General features: G+C 60.7%; 2 protein-coding genes across 2 annotated transcripts in view; one reads left to right on the top strand and one right to left on the bottom strand.

The window, feature by feature from the left end:
• Positions 1-12: 12 nt before the first annotated feature.
• Positions 13-8,083, top strand: EMC10 (ER membrane protein complex subunit 10). Its single transcript, XM_054052345.1, has 7 exons — positions 13-130; positions 1,367-1,424; positions 1,507-1,619; positions 1,717-1,818; positions 3,950-4,131; positions 6,295-6,388; positions 7,964-8,083. The coding sequence occupies exons 1-7, from the start codon at positions 38-40 to the stop codon at positions 8,081-8,083; spliced, it is 762 nt and encodes a 253-aa protein (XP_053908320.1). The 5' UTR covers positions 13-37.
• Positions 8,084-12,522: 4,439 nt separating this feature from the next.
• The window catches only part of SHANK1 (SH3 and multiple ankyrin repeat domains 1), a 59,067-nt gene continuing 53,498 nt past the window's right edge, over positions 12,523-18,091 (bottom strand). The window contains 1 exon segment of the mRNA XM_054052300.1: positions 12,523-13,130. Coding sequence (XP_053908275.1) covers positions 12,545-13,130 — 586 coding nt within the window. The 3' untranslated portion in view covers positions 12,523-12,544.

The raw sequence follows: 18,091 nt of genomic DNA, 5'->3' as shown, positions 1-18,091 counted from the left end.
GGCCACGCCCCTCCGTCCCGTCGTGCCCCGCGCCAAGATGGCGGCGGCGGTGGCGCTCCTGTCGCTGCTGCTCGGAGCGGCGGCGGCGTTCGGGGGCGGCGGGAACTGCCGCGGAGGCCCCGGGACGAGGGTGAGGCCCGGGGGGGGGTTTAATTGGCTGTGGGCTCATTAATATGCGAGAGGGAGGGGGTTAATTGGCTGTGGGGTCATTAATATGCGAGAGGGAGGGGGTTAATTGGCTCTGAGGTCATTAATATGCGAGAGGGAGGGGGTTAATTGGCTGTGGGCTCATTAATATGCGAGAGGGAGGGGGTTAATTGGCTGTGGGGTCATTAATATGCGAGAGGGAGGGGGTTAATTGGCTGTGGGCTCATTAATATGCGAGAGGGAGGGGGTTAATTGGCTCTGGGCTCATTAATATGCGAGAGGGAGGGGGTTAATTGCCTCTGGGCTCATTAATATGCGAGAGGGAGGGCGTTAATTGGCTGTGGGGTCATTAATATGCAAGAGGGAGGGGGTTAATTGGCTGTGGGCTCATTAATATGCGAGACGGAGGGGGTTAATTGGCTGTGGGGTCATTAATATGCGAGAGGGAGGGGGTTAATTGGCTCTGAGGTCATTAATATGCGAGAGGGAGGGGGTTAATTGGCTGTGGGGTCATTAATATGTGAGAGGGAGGGGGTTAATTGGCTTTGGGCTCATTAATATGCGAGAGGGAGGGGGTTAATTGGCTTTGGGGTCATTAATATGTGAGAGGGAGGGGGTTAATTGGCTCTGGGCTCATTAATATGCAAGAGGGAGGGGGCTAATTGGCTGTGGGGTCATTAATATGTGAGAGGGAGGGGGTTAATTGGCTGTGGGCTCATTAATATGCGAGAGGGAGGGGGTTAATTGGCTGTGGGGTCATTAATATGTGAGAGGGAGGGCGTTAATTGGCTCCCAAATCCCTCTTTTTTGGGGGGGACGAACCCCAAATCCCTCTTTTTTTGGGGGGAATGAACCCCAAATCCCTCTTTTTTGGGGGGGATGAACCCCAAATCCCTCTTTTTTGGGGGGGGACGAACCCCAAATCCCTCTCATTTTGGGAGGGACAAACCCCAAATCCCTCTTTTTTATTGGGGGGACTCCCAAATCCCTCTTTTTTTTTGGGGGACCCCCAAATCCTTCTTTTTTTTGGGGGGGAGTGGAACCAACACCCCATTTTTAGGGCTTTTTTTCCTTCCCTATCCCCTTTTGCGGAGGGATTTCCCCATTTTGGCCCTATAGATCCCATTTATTTTGGGGTCCCCCCCCCCAAAGCACCCCAATATCCCCCCCCTGACCCCCCTCCACCCCCTTTTGCCCCCCCCTTTTTAACCCCTTCCAGCCCGGTGACGCCGATCCCTGCAGCGTTTCATTACCTTTGGAGCATTCCTTTGAGCTCGGTGAGTGGATTTTTGGGGGGCTCCTATGTAAAATAGGAAGGGACACCCCAAAATATTTCTCTCACTCTGTGTCCCCCCCCAGATGACACCCCCAGATTCCGAAAACGGGGGTCACTCCTCTGGACCCCCGGCTCCGAACCCGCTCTGACGCTCACGCAGCGACCACTCGGCGAGGACGAACGCATCCAACTCCGGGTTTGGTTTTTTGGGGGGGGGCTCTGAGCTTTTTTTGGGGGTTCAGGGTAAAAAAATTGGGGTGTCATTGTGTCCCCACACACACACTTCGTGGCAGGAGGTGGCGGTTCGAGATGGGCTTTACCGCATCCGTATCCCTCGGAAACCGTCGGCGCCCGGAGAGGAGAGCACTGAGTTTGTTACTTCCTTCATCCGAGCGGTGAGAAGGACCCCCAAATCCTTCCTGGGGGGCTCCGTGTACCCCAAAATCCTTCCGGGGGGGCTCCACGTACCCCAAAATCCTTCCTAGGGGGCTCCTTTGGGGCTCTCGGGACCCCCAAATCCTTCCTGGGGGGCTCTGTGTACCCCAAAATCCTTCCTGGGGGGCTCCTGGGACCCCCAAATCCTTCCTGGGGGGCTCTGTGTACCCCAAATCCTTCCTGGGGGGCTCCTGGGACCCCCAAATCCTTCCTGGGGGGCTCTGTGTACCCCAAATCCTTCCTGGGGGGCTCCTGGGACCCCCAAATCCTTCCTGGGGGGCTCCCGGGACCCCAAAATGCCTCCTGGGGGGCTCCTATGGGGCTGTCCCCCCTTGCTGTCCCCCCACGTCCCCATTGTCCCTCTCCATCACTGTCCCCCCATGTCCCTTTGTCCCCCCAATGTCCCCCAATGTCCCCATTGTCCCTCTCCATCACTGTCCCCCCACGTCCCCATTGTCTTTCTCCATTACTGTCCCCCCATTGTCCCTCTCCATCGCTGTCCCCCCATTGTCCCTCTCCCTCACTGTCCCCCCACGTCCCCATTGTCCTCTCCATCACTGCCCCCCATGTCCCCATTGTCCCTCTCCATCGCTGTCCCCCCGTTGTCCTCTCCATCACTGTCTTCCCATTGTCCATCTCCATTACTGTCCCCCCATGTCCCCATTGTCCCCCTCCATCACTGTCCCCCCGTGTCCCCATTGTCCCTCTCCATCGCTGTCCCCCCATGTCCCCATTGTCCCTCTCCATCACTGTCCCCCATTGTCCCTCTCCATCACTGTCCCCATTGTCCCTCTCCATCACTGTCCCCCCACGTCCCCATTGTCCCTCTCCATCGCTGTCCCCCCATTGTCCCTCTCCATCACTGTCCCCCCATTGTCCCTCTCCATCACTGTCCCCCCAATGTCCCCATTGTCCCTTTCCATCACTGTCCCCCCATTGTCCTTCTCCATCACTGTCCCCCCATGTCCCCATTGTCCCTCTCCATCACTGTCCCCCCATTGTCCCTCCCCATCACTGCCCCCCATGTCCCCATTGTCCCTCTCCATCGCTGTGTCCCCATGTCCCCATTGTCCCTCTCCATCGCTGTCCCCCCATGTCCCTTTGTCCCCCATAACCAATGTCCTCACGTCCCCATTGTCCCTCTCCATCGCTGTCCCTCCACGTCCCCATTGTCCCTCTCCATCACTGTCCCCCCATGTCCCCATTGTTCCTCTCCATCACTGTCCCCCCATGTCCCCATTGTTCCTCTCCATCACTGTCCCCCCATGTCCCCATTGTCTCTCCATCACTGTCCCCCCACGTCCCCATTGTCCCTCTCCATCGCTGTGTCCCTATGTCCCCATTGTCCCTCTCCATCGCTGTCCCCCCATTGTCCCTCTCCATCACTGTCCCCCCATGTCCCCATTGTCCCTCTCCATCACTGTCCCCCCATGTCCCCATTGTCCCTCTCCATCGCTGTCCCCCCATTGTCCCTCTCCATCACTGTCCCCCCATGTCCCCATTGTTCCTCTCCATCACTGTCCCCCCATGTCCCCATTGTCCCTCTCCATCACTGTCCCCCCATTGTCCCTCTCCATCACTGTCCCCCCACGTCCCCATTGTCCCTCTCCATCACTGTCCCCCAATGTCCCCATTGTCCCTCTCCATCACTGTCCCCCCATTGTCTCTCCATCACTGTCCCCCCATGTCCCCATTGTCCCTCTCCATCACTGTCTCCCCATGTCCCCATTGTCCCTCTCTATCACTGTCCCCCCATGTCCCCATTGTCCCTCTCCATCTCTGTCCCCCCATAACCAATGTCCTCACGTCCCCATTGTCCCTCTCCATCACTGTCCCCCCACGTCCCCATTGTCCCTCTCCATCGCTGTCCCCCCGTGTCCCCATTGTCCCTCTCCATCACTGTCCCCCCATGTCCCCATTGTCTCTCCATCACTGTCCCCCCATGTCCCTTTGTCCCCCCAATGTCCCCCATGTCCCCATTGTCCCTCTCCATCGCTGTCCCCCCACGTCCCCATTGTCTCTCCATCGCTGTCCCCCCGTGTCCCCCACGATGTCCCCGTGTCCCCCACGATGTCCCCGCTGTCCCCGCAGTGCTCGCTGCTGGAGTCGCGCCTCTCGGAGCAGCTGACGCTCCACGTGGACGTCGCCGGTAACGTGGTGGCCGTGGCGTTGGTGGCCGTGCCGGGGACGTGTCACGGTCACCACGTGGACGACGCCGACCTGGAGAGCTTCAACACTTCCGTGGCTTTGAGGCAGCCGCTGCCCGCCGCCACGTGAGTGGGGGACACCGGGGGGGACACGGGGACCTCTTGGGGACATGGGGACCTCTTGGGGACTTGGGGACCTCTTGGGGACCTCTTGGGGACACGATGGGGGACATGGGGACACAATGGGGACACAATGGAGGACGTTGACCTGGAGGTCTTCAATGCTTTGGTGGCTCTGAGGCGGCCGCTGCCGCATGAGTGGGGGACACGGGGGGAACATGGGGACCTCTTGGGGACACGGGGACCTCTTGGGGACCTCTTGGGGACTTGGGGACACGATGAGGGACACAATGGAGGACGTTGACCTGGAGGTCTTCAATGTTTTGGTGGCCCTGAGGTGGCCGTTGCCACGTGAGTGGGGGACACCGGGGGGGACATGGGGACCTCTTGGGGACTTGGGGACCTCTTGGGGACTTGGGGACACGATGGGGGACTTGGGGACACAATGAGGGACACCATGGAGGACGTCGACCTGGAGGTCTTCTATGCTTTGGTGGCTCTGAGGCAGCTGCTGCCGCGTGAGTGGGGGACACGGGGGGGACATGGGGACCTCTTGGGGACTTGGGGACCTCTTGGGGACCTCTTGGGGACTTGGGGACACAAAGGGGGATGTGGGGACACGATGGGGACACAATGGAGGACGTTGACCTGGAGGTCTTCAATGCTTTGGTGGCCCTGAGGTGGCCGTTGCCACGTGAGTGGGGGACATGGGGACCTTTTGGGGACACGGGGACCTCTTGGGGACCTCTTGGGGACTTGGGGACACAATGGGGGACTTGGGGACACAATGGGGGACACGATGGGGCTTTTGGGGGTTCCCATGGGTGCTGGGAGGACACATGGGTGACATTTGGGGGGTCCCATGGGTGATGGGGGGGACATTTGGGGGTCCCATGGGTACTGGGGGGACATTTGGGGGGTCCCATGGGTGCTGGGAGACATGGGGGGGCATTTGGGGGGTCCCATGGGTGCTGGGGGGGGACAATTGGGGGTCCCATGACTGCTGGGGGGGCATTTGGGGGGTCCCATGGGTACTGGGGACATTTGGGGGGTCCCATGGGTGCTTTGGGGGGGTATTTGTGGGTCACATGGGTGCTGGGGGGGACATTTGGGGGTCCCATGGGTGCTGGGGGGGGCATTTTGGGGGTCCCATGGGTGCTGGGGGGACACATGGGGGACATTTGGGGGGTCCCATGGGTGCTGGGAGGGATATTTGGGGGTCCCATGGGTGCTGAGGGGACACATGGGTGACATTTGGGGGTCCCATGAGTGCTGGGGGGGACATTTGGGGTTCCCATGGGTGCTGGGGGGGGACATTTGGGGTTCCCGTGGGTGCTGGGGGGGGACATGGGTGACATTTGGGGGGTCCCATGGGTGCTGGGGGGGGCACATGGGTGACATTTGGGGGGGTCCCATGGGTGATGGGGGGGGACATTTGGGGGGTCCCATGGGTGCTGGGGGGGCATTTGGGGGTCCCATGGGTGCTGGGGGGGGACACATGGGTGACATTTGGGGGGTCCTATGGGTGCTGGGGGGGGACATTTGGGGGGTCCCATGGGTGCTGGGAGGGACATTTGGGGGGTTCCATGGGTGCTGGGGGTGGCATTTGGGGGGGTCCCATGGGTGCTGGGGGGGGACACATGGGTGACATTTGGGGGGTCCCATGGGTGCTGGGGGGGACATTTGGGGGGGTCCCATGGGTGCTGGGGGGGACATTTGGGGGGTCCCATGGGTGCTGGGGGACAATTGGGGGTCCCATGGGTGCTGGAGGGGACACATGGGTGACATTTGGGGGTCCCATGGGTGCTGTGGGGGACATTTGGGGGTCCCATGGGTGCTGGGGGGACATTTGGGGGGGTCCCATGGGTGATGGGAGGACACATGGGTGACATTTGGGGTGTCCCATGGGTGCTGGGGGGGACATTTGGGGGGTCCCATGGGTGCTGGGGGGGTGCATTTGGGGGTTCCCCTGTCTGGGGTGGGGGGGCACATTTTTGGGGTGTCTCTTGGTGATGTGTGGGGTCACACAGAGGGGACATTTGGGGGTCCTGTGAGTATTGGGGACAGACAGAGGGGACATTGTTGGTTGGTTTGGGGGGTCCTGGGGATAGGGGGGGCTGTGGGCAGGTTTTGGGGTGCCCCCCCCCCCCAAATTTTACCCCCCCCCAGCCCGGAGACAGCGGCCTTTATCCGCCACCTGGAGCAGGAGCAGGCGCAGCGCGCCCGGAACCCCCAGGAGCAGAAATCCTTCTTCGCTAAATACGTACGGACACCCCCAAAAATGGACCCCCCCAAAATCCCGAGAACCCCCCCCAAAACCTTGGGAACCCCCAAAATCCTGGGACCCCCCCAACCCCCCACCCAGGACCCCCCCAAACCTCACCCAAACCCTTTAATCCCTCCTGTGTTCCCCCAAATTTTCCTCAACCCCCCCTCAAAATATCCTGAGGTCCCCCCAAAACCCCCCCCGGGAACCCCAAAATCCTGAGACCCCCCTCAAAATCCCCGGGAACCCCCAAAACCCCCCCCAGGACCCCCCAAACCTCACCCAAACCCTTTAATCCCTCCTGTGTCCCCCAAATTTCCCTCAACCCCCCCTCAAAATATCCTGAGGTCCCCCCAAAACCCCTCCCCAGGGAACCCCAGAACCTTGAGACACCCCCAAAACCCTGGGAACCCCCAAAACCCCCCCCAGGACCCCCCCAAACCTCCTCCAGACTCTGTAACCCCTCCTGTGTTCCCCCAAATATCCCTCAACCCCCCCCAAAATATCCCAAGGTCGCCCCAAAACCCCTCCATATCCCCCCAGGGACCCCCAGAACCCTCAGATCCTCCCCAAATCCCCCCCTGTCCCCCCCAAATGCCCCTCTGTGCCCCCCAAATTCCCTCCAACCCCCTCTGTCCCCCCAAATCCCTCTCTGTGCCCCCCAAACCTCCCAAATCTCCCCCTTACCTCCCCAAATCCCCCTCTGTGCCCCCCAAACTCCCTCCAACGCCCTCTGTGCCCCCCAAATCCTCCTCTGTGCCCCCGAAATTCCCCTCACTGCCCCCCCATTCCCCCCAAATCCCCCTCTGTGACCCCTAAACCTCCCAGATCTCCCCCTTGCCCCCCCAAATCCCCCTCTGTGCCCCCCAAATCCCCCTCTGTGGCCCCCAAACCTCCCAGATCTCCCCTTTACCTCCCCAAATCCCCCTCTGTGCCCCCCAAATCCCCCTCTGTGGCCCCCAAACCTCCCAGATCTCCCCTTTACCTCCCCAAATCCCCCTCTGTGCCCCCCAAATCCCTCTCTGTGCCCCCCAAACCTCCCAGATCTCCCCCTTGCACCCCCATATCCCCTTCTGTGCCCCCCAAATCCCCCTCTTTGCCCCCCAAATCCTCCTCTGTGCCCCCCAAACCTCCCAGATCTCCCCCTTGCACCCCCATATCCCCTTCTGTGCCCCCCAAATCCCCCTCTTTGCCCCCCAAATCCTCCTCTGTGCCCCCCAAACCTCCCAGATCTCCCCTTTGCACCCCCATATCCTCCTCTGTGACCCCCAAATCCCCCTCTGTGCCCCCCAAACCTCTCTCTGTGCCCCCCAAATTCCCCTCACTGCCCCCCAAAATTCCCTCCAACCTCCTCTGTGCCCCCCAAATCCCCCTCTGTGCCCCCCAAATTTCCCTCACGGCCCCCCCATTCCTCCCAAACCCCTCTTTGCCCCCCCAAATCCCCCTCTGTGCCCCCCAAATTCCCTCCAACCCATACCGCACCCTTTGCTCTTGGGGGGGCGGTGTGGAATTGGGGGTGTCTCACTCCCCATTCTTGGGGTGACCCCCCCCATCTCCTTCCCCCCCCCACAGTGGATGTACATCGTCCCCATCGTCCTCTTCCTGATGATGTCCGGAGCCCCCGACGCGGGGGGGGCACAGGGGGTGGGGGGAGGCGGAGCGGGGGGTGGGGGGGGGACGGGGGGCAGGTGAGACCCCCCCCAATTCCCCCCCTCTCCCCCAAATTCCCCCCTCCCATCACGGGGTGGGGGCTGTGAATAAACTCGTGTGACCCCACCCCCCCGTCTCTATATTGGGGGGAGGAATGGGTGGAGCCAGCAGAAAAGGGGCGTGGCTGAGTTGTGGGCGTGGTTTCAACTCGGAGGCGGGGCCAGGAAGGGGCGTGGCTTGCATTGACGGGCAGAGCCACATAGTGCTGGCTAGGTAGAAGGGGTGTGGCTTATGCTCGGGGGGCGTGGCCAGGAGGGGGCGTGGCTTGCAGTGATGGACAGTCACAGTACTGGCAAGACAAAAGGGGCGGGGCTTAAACGCGAGGCGGGGCTAGGAGGGGGCGTGGCTTGCATTGATGGGCAGAACCACATAGTGTGGGGGGCGTGGCTTACACTCGGGGCTGGGCAAGGAGGGGGCGTGGCTTGCATTGATGGACAGAGCCGCATAGTGCTGGCCAGACAGAAGGGGCGTGGCTTACTCTCGAGGGGCGGGGCCAGGAGGGGGCGTGGCTTGCAGGGATGCACAGAGCCCCAGTACTGCCTGGGCAAAAGGGGCGTGGCTAAAACTCGAGGCGGGGGCAGGAGGGGGCGTGGCTTGCATTGATGGGCAGAGCCACATAGTGCGGGGGGCGTGGCTTACACTCGGGGCTGGGCAAGGAGGGGGCGTGGCTTGCATTGATGGACAGAGCCACATAGTGCTGGCCAGACAGAAGGGGCGTGGCTTACGCTCGGGGGCGGGGCCAGGTGGGGGCATGGGTTATGCCCTGGATGGGGGGGGTCCTGTGGGCGTGGCCAGGCGAAGTGCGGCTGAGTGGGCGTGGTTTGACGTGGGCGTGGCTTATATGGGGGCGTGGCTTCACATGCAGAGCGTGGCGGTGCTTGAGATGGGCGTGGCTTGTGTGGGTGTGGCTTCGGTAGGCGTGGCTTTGGGGGCGTGGCTTTAACCGTTGGGGTGTGAAAGGGGGCGTGGCTTGAGATGCACTCCCTTTGCACTCCCCCTTTGCACACTCCCCCCTTTGCACCCCCATTTGCACACTCATCCCTCCCTTTGCACCCTCACCCCCACCCTTTGCACCCCCATTTGCACCCTCACCCCTTTGCACCCCCATTTGCACCCTCACCCCTCCCTTTGCACCCCCATTTGCACACCCACCCCCCCCCATTTTACACACTCAGGATCCGCTCTCCCCGCTCGTCTCTATTTGCAAATCCACCAATTAATGACTTCATTAATTACAGCGATCGTTTTTACACGGGGGGGGGGGGGGGAGGGGCACAGCGGGGGGAGGGGCAGCGCGGGGGGGGGGAGGGGCTAGAAGGGGGGGAGGGGCACCTCGGGGGAGGGGGGCAATTAACGGAGAGGGGGTAATTAATGCCCCATGGGGGGGTAATTAAACCCGGGGGGGGGTAATTAAGTCCGGGGGGGGGAATTGAAGCCCTGGAGAGGGGTAATTAAGCCCTGAAAGAGGGTAATTAAGCCCTGGGGGGGTAATTAATCCCTTGGGAGGGGTAATTAATCCCTTAGGGGGGGTAATTAATCCCTTAGGGGGGGTAATTAAGCCCGGGGGGGGGCAATTAAACCCGGGGGAGGGGTAATTACGCCCTAAGGGAGGATAATTAAGCCCTGTGGGGGGGTAATTAATCCCTGGTGGGGGGATAATTAAGGGCCTAGGGGGGTAATTAAGCCCTGGGGGGGGGGTAATTAATCCCTGTGTGGGGTAATTAATCCCTGGGGAGGGGTAATTAATCCCTGGGGAGGGGTAATTAAGCCCTGGGGGGGGTAATTAATCCCTGTGGGGGGGGTAATGAAGCCCTAGGAGGGGCTAATTAAGCCCTGTAAGGGGTAATTAAGAGGCTATTTTCCCCCCCCCCCCCTCTTTGGGGTCACAGTGTATATGGGGGGGCCCCTCCCCCCCCCCCCCCCCCCCCCCATTGAGGGGCTCCGGAAGGGGGGAGGGGCGGCTGGAAGACATTCGAGTGAGCGGTCGTTGCCTCGAGGGGGGGGAGGGGGCGTGGCCAAAGGGAGAGGGGGCGTGGCCAGGGGAGAGGGGGCGTGGTCAGGGGAGAGGGGGCGTGGTCAGAGGAGAGAGGCCGTGGCCAAGGGAGAGGTGGCGGAGCGAAGGGGGCCAAGGGAGAGGGGGCGTGGTGAAGGGGAAAGGGGGCGTGGCGAAGGGGAAAGGGGGCGTGGCGAAAGGGGGAGAAGGGGAGGGGCGAGGCGCGACTCGAGAGCCCTTTTAGAGATACGGCCGAGGCCGCGGGGGGGGGGGGGAGGGGCCATGCGGGGGGGGAGGGGCGAGTGTGCAAGGGGGAGGGGGAGGGGAGGGGGGAGGAGGGGGGAGTGTGCAAATGGGGGGGGGCAGAGGGGGAGTGTGAGTGTGTGTGCGAAGGGAGGAGTGAGTGTGCAAAAGGGGTGAGTGTGCAAAGGGGTGAGTGAGTGTGCAAAGGGAGTGAGGGGTGAGTGTGCAAAGGGGAGTGTGTGTGCAAAGGGTGAGTGTGCAAAGGAGGAGTGTGTGTGCAAATGGGGGTGTACACGGGGGTGTGAGGGGTGAGTGTGCAAAGGGGGAGTGTGCAATGGGCGGTGTGTGTGCAAAGGGGTTGAGTGTGCAAAGAGGGGGAGTGTGCAATGGGGGGTGTGTGTCCAAGGACACAGGGAGAGTGTGCAAGGGGGTGGGTGGGGAAGGAGCAGGGGAAGATGGAGCCCATCCTTGCACACGCGTGTGCCCTGAGAGGGGGGGGAGGGAGAGGAGGATCCCGGGGGTCAGGTCTTGGTGCCCCTCGCGCGCCCCCTTTGCACGCCCACATTCCTTTTGCACGCCTATTCCCCGCCCCGCGGCTGCTGCACGGCCCATTGCACGCTCAGACACTGTTGCACGTCCCGTTGCACGCCCAAGTCCTGTTGCACGCCCACCTCCTGCGGCGCATCCTGCTCTCGGTGACGTTGCACACTCCTATCCCGTTGCACACCCGTATCCTCTTGCACGCCCACCCCCTCTTGCAGCTGCTGTTGCACATCCATGTCCTGTTGCACGTGTCCATCCCATTGCACATCCACCTCTTCTTGCACACGTTGCTCTTCTTGCACATCCACGTCCCTTTGCATATGTCCATCCCATTGCACATCTGTGTCCCTTTGCACACGTTGATCGCATTGCACGTCCACATCTTCTTGCACACATTGTTCTTGTTGCACGTCCACATCCCTTTGCACGTGTTGATCCCATTGCACATCTGTGTCCCTTTGCACACGTTGATCCCATTGCACATCCACCTCTTGTTGCACACATGGCTTTTGTTGCACGTCCACATCCCTTTGCACACATCGCTCTTGTTGCATGTCCACATCCCTTTGCACACATTGCTCCCATTGCACATCCACGTCCCTTTGCACACGTTGCTCTTCTTGCACATCCATGTCCCTTTGCATGTGTTGCTCCCATTGCACATCCACATCCCTTTGCACACATTGATCCCATTGCACGTCCACCTCTTCTTGCACGCATTGCTTTTGTTGCACATCCACATCCCTTTGCACACGTGGATCCCATTGCACGTCCACCTCTTCTTGCACACATTGCTTTTGTTGCACGTCTACATCCCTTTGCACACGTCGATTCCATTGCACATCCATGTCTTGTTGCACACTTTGCTCTTCTTGCACATCCATGTCCCTTTGCACGTGTTGATCCCATTGCACATCTATGTCCCTTTGCACACGTTGATCCCATTGCACACCCAAGTCCCTTTGCATGTGTTGCTCCCGTTGCACATCCACATCTTGTTGCACATGTCCATCCCGTTGCACGCCTGCATCCCTTTGCACATGTCCATTCCATTGCACATCTGTGTCCCTTTGCACACGTCGCTCCCGTTGCACACCCACATCCCTTTGCATGTGTTGATCCCATTGCACATCCATGTCCCTTTGCACACGTTGATCCCATTGCACATCCACGTCCCTTTGCACACGTCGCTCTTGTCGCACGCCCACATCCCTTTGCACACATCGCTCCCGTTGCACGCCCACGTCCCTTTGCACATGTCCATCCCATTGCACATCTGTGTCCCTTTGCACACGTCGCTCCCGTTGCACATCCACATCCCTTTGCACACGTTGCTTTTGTTGCACACCCATGTCCCTTTGCATGTGTCCATTCCATTGCACACCCACATCCCTTTGCACACATCGCTCCCGTTGCACATCCACCTCTCCTCTCCCGCCTCTCCCCCTCCCCTCCCTCCTCTCCCTCCGCGCATCCCCATTCCCGCGGTCCATCCCCCACAGCCCTCCCCCTCCTCCTCCTCCTCCTCCTCCCCAAGGGCTGATTTTTGAGGGGGGGGGGGGTTTACACCGCGGAAAAAGAGGGAGAACGAAGGACTCCCCCACTTTTTCCACCCCTTCCCCCCCTTCCCCACCACCTCCTCTCCGGAGCCCCCCCGGGCACCATCACCTCTCCAAGAAGAGCTTGAGGGCGCGGTCGATGTTCATTCGGTGCCCGACGCGGGTGACGCCGAGGTCGATGTAGTCCTCCTTGGTGAGGGAGGGCAGGTGGGACCCATCGATCTCGTTGTGCAAGAACCGAGCGCGGTGTTCCCCCAAGTTCAAATACTCCAACCAATCGGCCACGTCGAATTTGCTCCAAAAAGCCAAAGGTTTGGCTCCGAACGGTTTATCCGGAGGCGGCGGAGGTGGAGGACGCGTCGGCGAAAGCGAACGACTCGGAGGGAGTTCTCCAAAAGGCGTCGGAGCACCGCGGAGCTCCAAGAATCCGCCGTAAAGAGGCGTCGCGGGGAGGGATGGAAGCGACGCCGGACGGGGCGCGGGGCTCCCACGGCGTTCGCTCGGCAGAGTGGAAGGACTCGGGGCGCGGCGGAGAGGGGGGCGCACGTCCAGGTCGCCAGCGGCTGTGGGGCTCAGCCCCCCAGGTTTGGGGGGGGGCCAGTTGGGAAAGAGGGCGGCGGCAGCGGCGGCGGAGGAGGAGGAGGGAGGGGGTTTGGTGGAGGAGAGAGGGGGCGCGGGGGAGTCGGGGAGCCTGTGGGGAGGGGGAAGGGGTTAGTGGGGGGGGTGGGGGCGATGGGGGTCAATGGGGGTCAATGGGGGTCAATGGGGGTCAATGGGAGATGAGGGTCAATGGGAGTCAATGGGGATCAATGGGAGATGGGAGTCAATGGGGGTCAATGGGTGATGGGGTCAATGGGGGTCAATGGGAGATGAGGGTCAATGGGGATCAATGGGAGATGGGGTCAATGGGGGTCAATGGGGATCAATGGGTGTTGGAGTCAATGGGGGTCAATGGGAGTCAATGGGGGTCAATGGGTGATGGAGTCAATGGGGGTCAATGGGAGATGAGGGTCAATGGGGGTCAATGGGGATCAATGGGAGATGGAGTCAATGGGGGTCAATGGGGGTCAATGGGAGATCGGGTCAATGGGGGTCAATGGGTGATGGAGTCAAGGGGGTCAATGGGGGTCAATGGGAGATGGGGTCAATGGGGGTCAATGGGAGATGGAGTCAATGGGGGTCAATGGCTGATGGAGTCAATGGGGGTCAATGGGGTCAATGGGAGATGGGGTCAATGGGGGTCAATGGGAGATGGAGTCAATGGGGATGATGGGGGTCAATGGGAGATGGGGTCAATGGGGATGATGGGGGTCAATGGGAGATGGGGGTCAATGGGGGTCAATGGGAGATGGAGTCAATGGGGGTCAATGGGGGTCAATGGGTGATGGAGTCAATGGGGGTCAATGGGAGATGAGGGTCAATGGGGGTCAATGGGGATCAATGGGAGATGGGGTCAATGGGGGTCAATGGGAGTCAATGGGGGTCAATGGGTGATGGAGTCAATGGGGGTCAATGGTGGTCAATGGGAGATGGGGATGATGGGGGTCAATGGGGGTGTTGGGGGGCACTCGGGGCGCGGCGGAGAGGGGGGCGCACGTCCAGGTCGCCAGCGGCTATGGGGCTCAGCCCCCCAGGTTTGGGGGGGGGCCAGTTGGGAAAGAGGGCGGCGGCGGCGGCGGCGGCGGAGGAGGAGGGAGGGGGTTTGGTGGAGGAGAGAGGGGGCGCGGGGGAGTCGGGGAGCCTGTGGGGAGGGGGAAGGGGTTAGTGGGGGGGTGGGGGGCGATGGGGGGCGATGGGGGTCAATGGGAGTCAATGGGGGTCAATGGGAGATGAGGGTCAATGGGGGTCAATGGGGGTCAATGGGAGATAGGGTCAATGGGGATGATGGGGGTCAATGGGTGATGGGGTCAATGGGGGTCAATGGGAGATGAGGGTCAATGGGGGTCAATGGGGATCAATGGGAGATGGGGTCAATGGGGGTCAATGGGTGATGGAGTCAATGGGGGTCAATGGGGGTTAATGGGGGTCAATGAGTGGTGGAGTCAATAGGGGTCAATGGGAGTCAATGGGGGTCAATGGGTGATGGAGTCAATGGGGGTCAATGGGAGTCAATGGGGCTCAATGAGTGGTGGAGTCAATAGGGGTCAATGGGAGTCAATGGGGGTCAATGGGGGTCAATGGGTGATGGAGTCAATGGGGGTCAATGGTGGTCAATGGGAGATGGGGATGATGGGGGTCAATGGGGGTGTTGGGGGGCACTCGGGGCGTGGCGGAGAGGGGGGCGCACGTCCAGGTCGCCAGCGGCTGTGGGGCTCAGCCCCCCAGGTTTGGGGGGGGGCCAGTTGGGAAAGAGGGCGGCGGCGGAGGAGGAGGAGGAGGGAGGGGGTTTGGTGGAGGAGAGAGGGGGCGCGGGGGAGTCGGGGAGCCTGTGGGGAGGGGGAAGGGGTTAGTGGGGGGGTGGGGGGGGATTGGGGTCAATGGGGGTCAATGGGGGTCAATGGGTGATGAGGGTCAATGGGGGTCAATGGGGATCAATGGGGGTCAATGGGAGATGGAGTCAATGGGGGTCAATGGGGTCAATGGGAGATGGGGTCAATGGGGGTCAATGGGAGATGGAGTCAATGGGGGTCAATGGGGGTCAATGGGAGATGGAGTCAATGGGGGGTCAATGGGGTCAATGGGAGATGGGGTCAATGGGGGTCAATGGGAGATGGAGTCAATGGGGATGATGGGGGTCAATGGGTGATGGAGTCAATGGGGGTCAATGGGAGTCAATGGGGGTCAATGGGAGATGGAGTCAATGGGGGTCAATGGGGGTCAATGGGGGTCAATGGGTGATGGAGTCAATGGGGGTCAATGGCTGATGGAGTCAATGGGGGTCAATGGGGATCAATGGGAGATGGGGTCAATGGGGGTCAATGGGTGATGGAGTCAAGGGGGGTCAATGAGGGTCAATGGGAGATGGGGTCAATGGGGGTCAATGGGAGATGGGGTCAATGGGGGTCAATGGGTGATGGAGTCAATGGGGGTCAATGGGAGATGAGGGTCAATGGGGATCAATGGGGATCAATGGGAGATGGAGTCAATGGGGATGATGGGGGTCAATGGGTGATGGAGTCAATGGGGGTCAATGAGAGTCAATGGGGGTCAATGGGTGATTGGCGTCAATAGGGGTGATGGGGTCAATGGACGATGGGGATGATGGGGGTCAATGGGGATGTTGAGGGGCACTCGGGGCGCGGCGGAGAGGGGGGCGCACGTCCAGGTCACCAGTGGCTGTGGGGCTCAGCCCCCCAGGTTTGGGTGGGGGCCAGTTGGGAAAGAGGGCGGCGGCGGCGGCGGAGGAGGAGGAGGGAGGGGGTTTGGTGGAGGAGAGAGGGGGCGCGGGGGAGTCGGGGAGCCTGTGGGGAGGGGGAAGGGGTTAGTGGGGGAGTGGGGGGCGATTGGGGTCAATGGGGGGCGATGGGCGTCAATGGGGGTCAATGGGGGTCAATGGGGGTCAATGGGTGATGGAGTCAATGGGGGTCAATGGGTGTCAATGGGAGATGAGGGTCAATGGGGGTCAATGGGGGTCAATGGGTGATGGAGTCAATGGGGGTCAATGGGGGTCAATGGGAGATGGGGTCAATGGGGATGATGGGGGTCAATGGGTGATGGAGTCAATGGGGGTCAATGGGTGATGGAGTCAATGGGGGTCAATGGGGGTCAATGGGAGATGAGGGTCAATGGGGGTCAATGGGTGAAGGGGGTCAATGGGGATGATGGGGGTCAATGGGTGATGGAGTCAATGGGGATCAATGGGAGATGAGGGTCAATGGGGGTCAATGGGGATCAATGGGAGATGGGGTCAATGGGAGTCAATGGGGGTCAATGGGTGATGGGGTCAATGGGGGTCAATGGGAGTCAATGGGTGATGGAGTCAATGGGGATCAATGGGAGATGAGGGTCAATGGGGGTCAATGGGGGTCAATGGGAGATGGGGTCAATGGGAGTCAATGGGGGTCAATGGGTGATGGGGTCAATGGCGGTCAATGGGGGTAAATGGGTGATTGGCGTCAATAGGGATGATGGGGTCAATGGTGGTCAATGGGCGATGGGGATGATGGGGGTCAATGGGGGTGTTGGGGGGCACTCGGGGCACGGCGGAGACAAGGGCGCACGTCCAGGTCCCCAGCGGCTGTGGGGCTCAGCCCCCCAGGTTTGGGGGGGGGCCAGTTGGGAAAGAGGGCGGCGGCGGCGGAGGAGGAGGGAGGGGGTTTGGTGGTTTAGTGGAGGGGAGAGGGGGCACGGGGGAGTCGGGGAGCCTGTGGGGAGGGGGAAGGGGTTAGTGGGGGGGTGGGGGGCGATTGGGGGCGATGGGGGTCAATGGGGTCAATGGGGGTCAATGGGTGATGGAGTCAATGGGAGTCAATGGGGGTCAATGGGTGATGGGAGTCAATGGGAGTCAATGGGAGATGGGGGTCAATGGGGGTGATGGGCGTCAATGGGGTTCAATTGGTGATGGAGTCAATGGGGTCGATGGCGGTCAATGGGGGTCAATGGGTGATGGGGGTCAATGGGGGTCAATGGGTGATGGGGGTCAATGGGTGATGAGGATGATGGGGTCAGTGGGGGCGATGGGGTCAATGGGTGATGGGAGTGATGGGGGTCAATGAGGATCAGTGGGTGATGGGCTCAGTGGGGCTCAATGGGTGATGAGGTCAAAGGGTGTCAGTGGGGGTCAATGGGCGATGGGGGTCAATGGGCTCAGTGGGGCTCAATGGGGGTAATGAGGGTCAATGGCATCAATGGAGGTCAATGGGGATCAATGGCGTCAGTGGGGGTAATGGGGGTCAATGGCGTCAGTGGAGGTCAATGGGGGTCAATGGCGTCAGTGGGGGTAATGGGGGTCAATGGTGTCAGTGGAGGTCAATGGGGATCAATGGCGGTCAATGGCGTCAGTGGAGGTCAATGGGGATCAATGGCGGTCAATGGCGTCAATGGAAGTCAATGGAGGTCAATGGGGGTCAATGGTGTCAATGGAGGTCAATGGGGGTCAATGGCGGTCAATGGCGTCAATGGAGGTCAATGGAGGTCATGGGGGTCAATGGCATCAATGGAGGTCAATGGCGTCAATGGAGGTCAATGGGGTTCAATGGGGCTCAATGGGCGATGGCTTTCAGTGTGTGATGGCTTTAATTAATGGGGGCAATTAATGAGGGGAGATGGAGGGGCTGAAGGGCTGCAATGCACCACCCCCCCTCCCCCTCCTCCCCCCAATTCTACCCCCACCCCCAAATCCATGCAACAGCTGCAACAACGAGCACGTGGTGCAAAGGCTGCGGCGCATGCGGTGAGTGCGGCGGCTGCAGCGGCTGCAACAAAACCCCCCCCCCAATGCATGCAACGGCTGCAACGGCTGCAACGGCTGCAGTGGCTGCAACGTGCAGGGCCCCCCCAAAACCCCCCCAAATCCATGCAACGGCTGCAGTGGGTGCAGAGTCTTCCTTTAATCCATGGGTGTAATGGGTGCAATGGGTGCAATGAGTGCAATGGGTGCAATGGGTGCAATGGGTGCAATGGGTGCAATGAGTGTAATGGCTGCAATGGGTGTAATGGGTGCAATGGCTGCCATGGGTGCCATGGGTGCAATGGGTGCAATGGGTGTATTGG

Source organism: Cuculus canorus, chromosome 33, assembly GCF_017976375.1.
Source record: "Cuculus canorus isolate bCucCan1 chromosome 33, bCucCan1.pri, whole genome shotgun sequence".
Classification (NCBI taxonomy): domain Eukaryota; kingdom Metazoa; phylum Chordata; class Aves; order Cuculiformes; family Cuculidae; genus Cuculus; species Cuculus canorus.
Note: the sequence above shows the minus strand (reverse complement) of the source record. Positions and strands in the feature narration are given on the sequence as shown.